This window comes from Oryzias latipes, chromosome 16 (genome assembly GCF_002234675.1).
Source record: "Oryzias latipes chromosome 16, ASM223467v1".
In the NCBI taxonomy this organism is placed as follows: domain Eukaryota; kingdom Metazoa; phylum Chordata; class Actinopteri; order Beloniformes; family Adrianichthyidae; genus Oryzias; species Oryzias latipes.
Window position 1 is genome coordinate 18,262,151 of NC_019874.2, and position 12,890 is coordinate 18,275,040.

At 40.1% G+C, this 12,890-nt stretch overlaps 1 protein-coding gene across 1 annotated transcript; it reads left to right on the top strand.

Annotated features, from left to right (window-relative positions):
• Nucleotides 1-4,030: 4,030 nt before the first annotated feature.
• she (Src homology 2 domain containing E) lies at nucleotides 4,031-10,888 on the top strand. The gene is made up of 6 exons (XM_004078142.4): nucleotides 4,031-4,995; nucleotides 5,354-5,480; nucleotides 6,826-7,083; nucleotides 7,460-7,796; nucleotides 9,040-9,159; nucleotides 9,602-10,888. The coding sequence occupies exons 1-6, from the start codon at nucleotides 4,549-4,551 to the stop codon at nucleotides 9,792-9,794; spliced, it is 1,482 nt and encodes a 493-aa protein (XP_004078190.1). The 5' UTR covers nucleotides 4,031-4,548; the 3' UTR covers nucleotides 9,795-10,888.
• The last annotated feature ends 2,002 nt before the right edge of the window (nucleotides 10,889-12,890 follow it).

Here is a 12,890-nt window from a genome sequence, read left to right on the forward strand (position 1 = left end):
AGATAAAAGCTTAGTTTGAACAAATGCAGATCTACGGGCGTTTGACTGCTTGAATGAACTTTGTCCTCAGCGTCTCTGTGAGTCATTAACCTGGAGGCACACTGTCATAGATGGCACTCCCCATGTGAGAACCAGCTAAACCTTACTAATCTTTGAAATGTACTAGACACCAGCCCTAATTGCTTTAACCAGACTTGGAAAGCTTAAAAGCACAGAGTTGCTACAACAAACATTCATATCCCTTGTTAGATACTTAAATGAATTTAATATACTATTTTGAAACAGAGAAATTCTAAAAATTGTGAAATAATCTGCCAAACATTTGGTTTAGTTGCTTAAATGCTTGAGATATCATATCAAACTATCACTACTTATAGAAGGTCATTATAAAAAAAAAAAGAAAACAATGCTGTGGCTCATGATACTGACTCCAAAACTATTACAACACTCCCCCTGACCTCGCCACTCTTGCGTATTCCACTTCCCTCCACAGCCTTTTGAGGAGAGCAGCAGAAAGTGGCCAGGGGAAGAGAAAGGGAGGGTGAGGTTTTCTTCTCTTATCAATGCGATAAAATCCAAAGTCAAACTGTTCCAGAGTACAATCCTCCCTCCTGTACACATTGGAAACTGCCTGCAATACTTGCTATCAAACAAGTAACCGTTCTGACGTGGAAAAGGCTCAAACTCAAACCAGACTGGGGAGTTACTGACAGCTTTTCAAATGAATGGAACTGTTAAAGGGAAAGAGCAAGTGATGATCGACCTGAGGATGAAATAATAAAGCGTTTGTATACATTTCACGGTTACTGCCATACATAACCACTAAGCTTAAACAGACCTAATTACCAGATTTGAAGAGATGGTCAATTATTTCCCATCCTTTGGGAGCTGCAGAGAAAGCTCCCTGCCACAACACATTTATTAAGTCATGCATGAAGTCTGCAGCCTGCTGCCTCAAACCAAGTCATGCACTGAAGACTGTTGCAAAGATACGTCAAATGAAAAACACATGCAACAATTTTTAGTGGTGCTTTGTGATGTTTTTGTCGGGGGGCAGTTGAATCTGGTCACCGAAAAGGAAATTGCACAGCGAAGGTATATAGCTTTAGAGTTTGGCTCTTGGTTTTCACTGCTGTAAATGTTTTATTTTTGCTGGGTCAAGTAGGCATTGCCAGCTCAGAGGGACAGGGGTGAGGTGGGGGAGAACCCATCCCATTGTCTGATTGATGTGGGGCGGAAAACCAGGGCAGCAATTCTGAGAATGCATAAATCCTAGACATTTCAGTTTCCCAGCGCTCTCAATCGGAAAACAGAAAGCATATTTCAGGGGCAAAGTTTTCATGCTTTCAAAATGCAATGAGAGTAAAGAATATCAAACAAGTTTTTCAACTATCCTTGTCTGTAATCACTCAAGATAAGAAAAGTTTTGTCTGTTCAGGCACACAAAAGTTTTTCACTCACTAGATGAAACTTATCAATACTAAAATCATAGAAAGACTGATTTTTATTGACAGCCAACGATTATTTCAGCCAAAAGCAAGGTTTTGAGGCTTTTCAGGCAAGTTTTTTACCCTTTGCTTAAAATATGCTGACAGTCCTTCTTCCACCAGCCTCTAATTCAATTCTCACACAGTTTAATTGAATTGGAGCAGCTTCACCGTTAAGATCTGAGATGGAATAGAAACCATGTTAAATGAAATTACAGTGAGGGAAAAGTGTGAAAGTGCCTCTGCAGACTTACTTATGTGTGATGCTTCAACCTGTTCCAAAGATGAAACAAAAAGCGGCACAGCAGGATAAACAAAAATGCTTTCAGACGGTTAAGAAGCTGTAGAGGTGATCTGCTTCCTCGGGATAAGAAAACTCCCTATTTCATGATCAAACGTGACGATATGAGCACAGTAAAATGATCAACTTTGGAAGTCAAAACAATAAAAAAAATGTTTTTTTTACTCAAACTTTATATTAAAAGTAAAAATAAATGGACTACAGCAAAAAGACACCAAAACATGTAAACTATAGATCCTTTGTGTGTTCTTTAAATCGGTCACTAAAACTGATTTACAGCTGCCTGAACCATCAAACCTGCACTTTGAAAAAAGTAATCTGTGCGGTCTGGCCCCAGTGAATCATTAAGTTTTAGGAGGAGGACCAACAATATGGTGAGCAATATTGATGCACTCTTCTTTTCAAAGCCGACAGTTATCCACTTAGCCCTTACATTCTTGACACACCAACACCCCCCATACACACACACAAACCCCTGCTCTACTTTCACACTCTAACAAACAGCCCTTCATCCCTCTTCTCACATTTAGAGGAGATCCCTGGCATGTCAAAGCGTAACCTGAGTGGTGCCAAAAAAGAACACAAGTGTCACCATATTAGGAGCATGTAGGCGTGCCCCTCCCAAGTCCCACATTCCTGACACTTGTCCTTTTGTTCCACTCACCTGTTCAAGCCAGGGAGTCAACAGAGTACCTGGTTATTAGGACTTCACATCATTACTAGCTGCTGCAGTGTTTTATTTATGCATTTATTTACAGTAATGATGTGAGCTTTTAGCTTACTTGACCGGTTAAAAGCCAAATCAGGGAAATTTCTCACCACAGTCGACTTGTCTCCCTACAGTTAACTTAAACCACTTAAAGACTGTCATCATCTGCTGCTGTTGAGTCATCTGAGACATCCAAGCTTTAAAGAGGCCAGCTGTGCTTTAGAGAAACAAGCAGGTGGACGTCACCTGTCTGTCCAGAAGTACTTTTATTCTCTGATTATTCATCATTAATATTTTTGCCATTTGGATGTATAGAAAAAGTTTATATTATAAGCATTCTTTGGTTGTTGTTCTCTTAGTAACAGCAGTCTTCACAGAAACAGCTCTGTGACTTTGTTTTTTTTAAATAAACGAAAGTTTAGCAACTAAAAGTACTAATTATAAGCTAACTGTAGCTTGTTTTAATTTAAGCTAACATCATTGTTATCAATCACAAAGACCTCATTTCTCTCTAAACATCGCGAACTGTCAAGCACATAAAATATAACACACTGTGATAAGAGCTTTCCACTCGAATGAAAGAAATAAAAGACCGGCATAAGACCCGTAAAATCCCTCAAAAGAAATTACATGACTGAGTGGGCTAACTCAACTGTCTGGTTTAACCGTCTGGCTACGAAAAAGCCACTTTTCAAATGATCCAACCGGAAAAGTCACCTCTTGTCCCAAACGTTATCCCTCTGCCTCTTTTTGACGTCTCCGTTCCAGCATACAGGTGGTAATGTCAGTTTTCTTCAAAAGAAATCCAAGACAGTTCTCGCAGAAAACGGCGGGGGGTGCAACTCCAGTTCAACGAAACGCAGCTACAAGTTTTCAATGCTGTTGGAAAATGCAACCTGTTACCTTTTGTTGAGATGTTGACGCCCCGCCCACTGCCTCTAGCATGGGATGCGATTGGCTGAAGGGGGCGGGACAGAAGCTCACTCCTAGCAGCGCTATTGGTAGAATCCTACGTCAGTCACTCAGCTTCAGTCGTTGAAATTGGGATTGCAAAGTGAAAAAAACAAGAAAATGATAACTAGCAGACAAAAAAGAACAAATGGTGATGATTAGTTTGAAATTAGTTTAAACAGATTAGCAAAATGTATTAAAAAATCAAACAACTATAGATAGATAGATAGATAGATAGATAGATAGATAGATAGATAGATAGATAGATAGATAGATAGATAGATAGATAGATAGATAGATAGATAGATAGATAGATAGATAGATAGATAGATAGATAGATAGATAGAGAAAATGTTGATGTTTTTAATCAAAAAACAAATCAAATCTAATAATTTGCAAAAGTGTTTGTTATTTTTCACTAAAGCACATATTACTATCAAGTCAGCTTTGGCAGAAGAAAAAGCTGGTGTCATGCTCCATTTCGAATCTTTTACTGCTTTAGAAACACCAGGCCAGCATCCTTACCGAGTTCTCCGCCCACGCAGCTCCTCCCAGAGCTCCGCTGAATCTGCGCACACCAACTTTCCACTCCACCTCATCACTTTGCTTGGTCAGCAGGCTGCACGCACCGTCTCACGCACCGGGAATGGGATCATTACTGGATTCAAAGAAAAACTTCCGATTCTTCCGATTCTATACTTTGCAGAAGTTGCTCTTCAAGCTGCAGGGATAGCTGCAGGTGCAGGCTGACACAGCAGCAGTCACCAAGAAGATCAGCAGTGAGTCACCAACTTTAGATCTTCCAAGGCGCAGCAGGGGTTTGTGGTTTCTAGGGAGTTTGAGATTTTCAGGAATCCACGCGGTTTTGTTATCAGTTTGGGTCTGCCTAGTTGGATTATTTTGGATACAACTACATTCCAAAGTCACTGTAACCAACAGGTAAATAACTGTGCGTAAAGTTGGTGACGTTAAGGTTAGTTTGACAATAAGTTATGAATAACTGTGCGTAAAGTTTATTGCGTTAACTTTATTTTGACAGAGCGAAAATAAGAAATATTGCAAACTTATTTTAGACAAGAAGTGTCCATTTAACCACAGTCATGGCAAAATGGTTTAAAGATTTCCCCATAAACCTGAAAAACGGAAACGAAAGGGTCCGCTCGGCCTCTGAATCTGGTCCGCAAACTCGACCTAAACCCAATTTTTCCCGGGATAGTTTGAAGGGAAATCAGCGTAAAGATGGAGGAGTTGGAAGTTTGCTGACTGGGAGAAACAGGAAAAATTCGGCCACTGAGCTGGGTCGCAACAACAGTGGTTACGGTGGGACAGTTTGGGACAGCCTAACCAATGGAAAAGGTCGCAAAAACTCCAAGGTCGAGCCTGGAGCCTCCGATGAGAATCGCCAGGTGAGGACCTCCAGCCTGGCGCAGGCGTACATCAGCAGGATGATTAAAGTGGACAAACAAGACAAAACGCCCAAAGTGAATGGAGGTACTGAACAGAAGCAGCATGACAATGACAATGGAAAGGCAGACATTAAAACGGCGGTAAGTACAAAAAAAAGTCAGACTAAAAGCAAAGTAGTGAGGCGGGGGAAAAAAGATTTGCTTCCCTGTTGATTTAAGCTCTGTGGTTTCTTATATGTTTTCTCTCATCTCAGTTCATAACCCTTTATGAAGTTTCCACCTCAAAAGAACGCAGTGCTGTTTCACTTCATTGTTTCACATCAAACAGACAAACACAATGCACTGAGGTCTTTGCACAAGTATTTCCATTTATCCCTCCATCACTTGTCACTTAGTCATGAAAACCACACAAACACACAAACACTATAGATTTTACTAAATGTAAAAGATATAAAAAAGAAACAGGAGTCATGATATCATTGTCCTTTTTTTTTAACAGCTGATAATACTGGAGGACTACGCAGACCCCTTTGACGCTGAAAAAACCAAGGAGCAGAGAGAGGCTGAAAGAGCAGGGGTCAATGATGGGTACATGGAGCCATATGATGCCCAGGTCATAATCACAGGTGAGGCTGAACTCATGAGTTTATCTGTTGTCAGTGCTGTTGTAATTGTCTTTAAGGTAGATCCTTAAGGCTTTCCAGAACTCCTGGCAACTTAAAAAAAACTGAAATACAAGTTCTCTTGTAGATCCAAATCAATTCCTTTGAGCACATCTTTAAAAACTAATTAATATACATGATAAGATTGTTGATGTGTGTTGTCTTCACATTCCTCTATGTACACAATGTCTTGCGCTCTTATGAAATCATCATTTTTAAAGGGACTTGGAGCCAATCTGGACCCCAGTCTTTTGACAAACTTCCCTCCTGGCAGGCGGTCACTATAGTAACAGTGTTGTGCTGGGACAAAGGGTGCAGCTTCCTCTTCCAGCATCCTGTCTCCTGCCTCTGTTTCCTTTGCCCCATTCTCTTGATAGGACATCAGCCTGAATGCCCTTCCATCCCCCATTCCCCCTATTCCCTAACAACACACATTCAGGGGAGCACATACCTTACACTTTATGGTCCCCTCTATGTGACAACAATCAATCCCCCTCTCAACCATAAAACCCAAAGGCTGCTCTTCACAATCGCCAGCTCCCCTACCACCAGACCTACCCAATCACTTCCCAGCAGTCAGGAAGTGGAGCGGTCAGTCAGCCAATCAGGAGCAGTGTTGACCTTTTCTTCCTGGAACTCCATTGTTTAGGGACACAATAGTGCAGACACTCCGGCTACCTGTTAGACTGCAAAAAAACATTCTAGTAATACATACAGCATCTCCTTGTGCCTCGGCTTAGTTTGCAAAACAATGTTTCATATTAAACAAAGACTTATATAGCTGTTTGTGTTTTTTCTTCTAAGTAAGATAAATAACGTTAAAATATTCCATGTTTATTTGAATGGGATCTACCTAACCTTCAATGAGTTGGCCTTTTCTGTGTTTTTCTGTATATAGATTCACCTGTCTGTTCTATAACTTAGAGAATATGCTTTGTAAATTCATTGGAGTACAGAGATTCGGTGGTGTGAAAAAAACTCACGGGTTGAATCTCTCGGCTCATCAACATCAGCGTGTTTCTTCCTGTGTAGAGATTGAACACTAATTTATTAACTGCTTGGTTATCAATCATGAAAAGTTCAATATGCAAGAGAAACATGTAAACATTTGAACATCAATTTTCATGAAAGGAACAAATAAATAAATAAATGAAAAAAATAAAAATCACCGGGTGGATAATTGATGAACTCTGATGTTAAGTAATGTGAAAAAAAAGAAAGGAAATAAATGTGATAAACTGTTTTAGTTCCTACATTTTCAATTATTCTCTGTGTCAGTGTTGCTAACTAATCATCTGCTCTGTTGTAGATGTCCGCCGCCGGGGCTCAAAAGATCTCCTGAAAGTGTGTGTACTGTTGGACAGAGGTCAGAAAGAGGTGAAGGGGGGAGACGAGGGAACGCAGTCACCACCAATCATTTATGACACCCCCTACGAAGGCGGGCTGGAGGGCCACAGCGAGGGAGTGTGGATCCCTGTGACAAGACCAGAGTCTGACATCCGTCCAGCTGGAGAGTACGAGCTCCCATGGGAGTGGAGAAAGGAAGACATTGTCAGAGCATTGTCAGGTAAAGAAAATAAGCAGGGTATGGGAGGAAGGGTGGGGGGGAGGGGGGAGGACAGATGCCCAGAGTTTTGTATGTCCAGCTAGCCCACACCATAATAATTTAGTGTTTGCCTAAGAGAGCGGAACAAAACAGCAAAACCGAATTCCCCTCTCCCCAAATATAACATAAAATTAATAAAATAAGTTTGTTTTTTTATTATTTGTTTTGCATTTTTTATTGTCTTTGTGATCTTTAATTTTTTGCATTGAGTGACTTGTTGATGTGATTTGTACTTCAAGGCCACAGCAGAAATCTTCCAAAGTTGTGTTTATTTTAGTAACTCTGTCATTTGGTAAGGCTTATGAATTAAAAAATGGCATTGTTCTTTTTCCTGTAGCTCAGTTTGAGACTGTAGATTGTTCCCTTGGTAAAGAGAACTCTTCAACCTCCGGCCGTCAGCAGCAGCAAACCCTCAGGCAGAGGAACTGGACCAACAAGGCTCTCGTCTCAACCTCTTCTTCAGCATCTTCTTCCTTGTCCTTCCCATCCTCTCCGATTCTCAAACTCTCCCCTCTTACATCATCGCCTCTTTCTTATCCAACACTCAAGCTGTCACAATCCTCACCATCATCCAGCCCGACTAAGCTTTCCTCTTCATCCTCCACTTCTTCCAATTCACCACTGGATGGGGAGACACCAAAGGTGGACTCAAGCCTGCCTCTGGAAAAACAGAGGTAAGAGGATAGAAGACATACTTTGTTATTTTCTTTAAAAAGATTATAGAACATAGAAAAATGAGATTTAAAAGACTAGTGACCTGCAGATGAATGCAGGGGATGAATTAAACCCAATATAGGTTGTTACCATTTGCCCTTTCAGGGAACTATGCATTAAGATCAGGAATTATCTGGAAGCAGAGATCATAAATACATATTTGAGACCATAAATACCATATATACTTTATTATTTACAGACAGGGGACCATGTGCATTATCTTCCTCATGAAGGTTACAAATTGCACCATTGATTAGATGTTTTTGCCTTTGTTTTCATGATGGAGGGACTGTAAAAAGACAGGCAAAATGCTGAGTGATTTAATCGTTTTACACAGTGAGACCTGAAGTCTGAACCTGGAAGTGCTTTCAGGTTTATAGACTAAAACCTGGGCTGTTACTCTGGGATCTTACTTTCTTTTCTATTTTTGTTGTCGGCTAACAACCATCACCTCCACAGAGTAAAGGACAACTCTTATCTTTTATCTTTTTTATCTTATCTTCTGGTATAAGATTGATCAAAAAGCAGTCTACTCAGTCTATATTTTCATTAATAATTCACAGAAATGACTTAACCAAATTCTAATATACTTTTTTTAGGAACATTTGAGCCATTATAATACATATTCCTTCCCAGAGGCATACCACAGCAGCTCCAGCATCATAGCTTGCTAAAATTAGACATTGAACTTGGGGTCCAACAGAAAAGACTTATTTTCCAAGCAAACATTGCACATTTTCCTTGTTTTGAATACATGTGCGTTTCATATGTAGCACTGTCAGGGGCCTGTTATCACGTGGTTTTTTTTGTGTGTGTGTTGTACTTAAATGTCATTGCATTTTGCCCCTAAAGCTTCACAGACACATACAGAGGGTTTATATTTAGTTCCTGCCCGTGGGTATTGTCAGCGACACCTTATGTGTGAAGAGTCTGCAGAGCCACATATACTTTTGTTTGCATTATTCTAGTCCTTACCTGCAACAATAATGCCTCACATTGCAATGTGCCTCTGAGTTGAACTTGCAATACAACATCGTTTGACTGTTTCTTTTTGGTCTGACTCTCCCATTTTTCACATGCAACAACATGACATGTGCCGTAACCCCACAAGTCACTCTTCTATAATGTCCTGATATAATGTCTTTGTTTCTTCACCTCCCCCACCCCACCCCACCCCACCCCACCCCTCACCGGCCTCCCAAGCTGGTACCATGGCAGCGTGAGCCGACAGCAGGCTGAGGCTCAGCTGCAGCGCTGCAGGGACGCCAGCTTCTTGGTGAGAGACAGCGAATCAGGAACCAGCAAATACTCCATCGCTCTGAAGTGAGTGCGGGCATGTGTGAAATGCATGCTCAATGCTGATAATTATGCAGCATTAAATGTAAATGTTTCCTACACAAATGCAATTTTTGTCCTTTTTGAGGCAGTGCTAAGAGGTACAATAGCCGCGACTTTTAGCAACTCCTTATAAGGTGTTAGAGAAAGACCATTAGGACTCAAAGATGCTTGTAGTAAGTGTGCCAAGAAAAGGTTATTTTGGATAAAGTCTCATATTCTGTTCTTCTATTGTGTCTGTGACTGTGTTCTTTATACGCCTGAGTGCACATTTGTTATATGGTGTTTTTCCGCATCATTAGCGCTATTGATACATCCACTGAACTCACACAGACTCATTTAAGAAAGGTTCATGTCTCAGAAGCCCTGCCTCTGTGCTTGCAGCATTTTCTAAAAACTGTGTGTGTCTCTTTTTCTTTCTCTTTTACAGGACCAGTCAGAGTTGTGTCCACATCATTGTAGCCCAGACTAAAAGTAGCAAAGGCTTGGGCTACACACTGGACCAGAGCAGCTGTGTCTTCCCCAGCATCCCTGAGCTGGTCTGCCACTACTGCACACACAGACTGCCTTTCACAGGAGCACAGCATATGACCCTGCAGCATCCAGTGCCCAAGCCGCACTGAATATGCATGAAGAACAGACACATTGAGTCAAGCTCAAAAATGCACAAAGACACACACCACACAGACAGGCTCAAATGTGCTGAAAAAACAAAAAACTGATAAACTTATCACTCAGCTGCACACAGATTCAGAAGATGTGCTTTGGTCCAGTTTGTGTTCCAAGTCAATGGGTTGATGATTTCTCTTTTCTGTGCCCCCTAGTGGACATTATTGTACACTACGGTAAACTGAAACAACTTCTGCCTTTTGCCAGGAAAGTAAACAAAAATGCATACTTTACCTGCAGCTGGATAAGCAACCATAGAGAAATAAAAATACTTGTTTTTTAAACCAAGGTTCAATATTTAGTACAACAAAGAACAATCCTTACTCATGTAATGCAATAGCAACACCATTGATTAGCTGTGACAGAATTAATTTTTGGAACAGGACTAAAGAAATTAACTTATGATGATCACAAAAGCACTGAAAGGTTCCCAGTTTGCATACCAAAAAGGTTTTATCTGGAATCAATAGAAGTTTAGGCTAATTTTCCAGCTACTGTTGGTTAGGAGACAGAATCTTATTGATCAGATAATTAGCACAAGTGCAATGGGAGAGTTCCCATAACTCTGTAGAATACAAGGCAGTAAGTGATGTTAACCAGGCCTACTTAAAGTATGAAGGCTTTGAGGTAAGAACAAAATTTTACCAAAACAGATTTAGGCTTTTTTTTGCTGAAACTTCCCTAATGGGTAACTGAGTAGAATAAAATGCAACTGAGTGAATTGTAAAGTGCTCCTTTGTTATGAACAGTTGTTTTTTTCTTTGTTGTTCCATATTTGGATTTTTCCTAACATGATTTTTTTTTTATAATTTCCCACTGGGTGAAACATTCTGTTTCATATATTATATTTTAATTTTAGTAAGTCTGTCTTTTTGGTATGCTAAAAGAAGTTGTTCCTGTCTCCAATATTCAAGATTTGTTGGTTTATCTTTTTTTTACTTTAGGGTTTCTGTAAACAACAAAATCTTGTTTAATTGTGAAAATACATGTATGCCCAACAACAAAAAATGTACCTATGTGAAAATAAAACAGAGAAAGATATAAAATACTTGTTGGATATTGTGAATGTTGCTAGCTCATGTTTCTAGGCTGTGTATTATTAACACATATCATTTATTCAAAAAGGTTTAATTGAAATAGACCAAAAAAGTAGATCGTTAAGCTGATAGTCACAAATGTAATTTTAAAAACCTACCCAGAAAAAAAATCTACAGCCTATTTTGTAGCAGAAAAACTGCTGACCTGAGTATGAAATTAATTAAACACATACACACATATGCAGTAAACAAAACTGACAAACCTGGATGCACACACAATCAGACGTAAATAGTGAGTGCACAAATAGCCTTTTCTCACACAGCCCTGAGGGAGATTGGCTTAAATCACCAACAAGAAGCCAAACTTAAAATATCAAGAAGCTTCATCTTCACAGAGTTGCAGGGAAGCTCATGCTTTTGCTAAGAAATTTCTCACCAGCAAACACCAGTGTGTTGCTTTGTTGGTCTGAGCATCTCTAACAGAGCATGTTCATGGCTGTGTGTGTTAACTCTCGGGTCTGCAGCCATGTGTGTGCACACGCTGTCCTTGTCTATGTGTGCGATACAGAGAGAAAAGGAGTCAGAATTTCACTGTTCAGGGATTACCAGGTTGCCATGGTGATTAGTTAGAGTGAAGTAGGGCCATCTCTACAGGGAATGATGGAAGGGAGGAGAGACAGGCTGCAGTATAAAAGAGCTATGAATAATCACAGCCATAGTAGCTATGTAGGTCCCACATGGAGAAGGCAGCCTGCTTTGTGAATGGACAGCTGCAACATGTGATGCCAGAGCGGCGTGTGAACATGCTGAGACAGAAATTCCGCCAACCTTTTCAGTATTGGTTATATATCACTCCATGATTATGCCGTCCAGCCACTTCAAGTCAAAGCTTGATGCTGACTTCAAATTAAAACTAGCTACACACCTTATTTTATCTGAGTGGACCTTTTAAAAGGTTTCCAACCTCCATTTTCTTGTTCTTCTTTTAAAGGAAGAAAGTGGTCAGGAATAAAGGGAATTGATTTGCTTGTGTGGTGCTGCTGCTTCAAGGTGCAGTGATCTGTATTGTCACCTCTCTGCTAAAGGTCACCTCTCAAACTTTGCTCAGATCCTTCTAAGTGTGCTCTCAAAGCTTTCTTTTAACCAGATCACATCTCTTGAGGTTAATTTTCTTCTGCAGTCCCTACACTGTTAAAACAAATATACAGTTACAATGCGTTACATGGTAAAAGTAGATCAAAACATAGAAAAGGGACTTTTGATTAAAAATAATAATAACGTTTTGTGATGATATGAAGAGAAATAGAAGAGTAAAGTGATGTAATACATTACAATTATGGATGGATGGATGGATGGATGGATGGATGAATGGATGGATGGATGGACAGGTGGGTAGATGGAGTCATAGAATGAGCACGACCTGTTTGTGTTCCTGAATAAATTGTCACCAAATCTTCCTTACCAACTTCAAACCCCTTCTGTTGATGTGGATTCTTGTTTTGAACTTTTAGTCCCCTGAAATTCCTAAATGGGATCTGAGGTAGAGTGATCAACCTATAAGAATGCAGGTTCGCCTCCCGGTATGCGTTGTAGTGCCTTAAGGCAGGGCACAGAACCCAACACTGCTTCCACTGGCCCGTTTGGCACCTTGTACAGCAGTTCTGCTGCCATTTGTGGATAAATGTGTCCAAGACTGTTAGACAGGCCAGTTTTGCATCACAGTCTATGTGAGTCTATTACAGCTAAAATTAGTCTCAACAACAACAACTAGTTGGGCTTTCTGGTCTGTTTTGATTGAATACCTACTAAAATATTTATCTGAAAATGAACATTTATTTCAGCCAGGCTGTCCTTAAAAATCCCAATCCATCCCATTTGGCTTGACTTACAAAAAAAGGGAAATAGATGCAGATGAGATAAAAATATTCAGGATTCTTTTAATGATGAGTGACTTTAACAGTCAACACATTATCTATTGTAATTTGTTTGTCTAGTCAACGTATCTGATCGTGA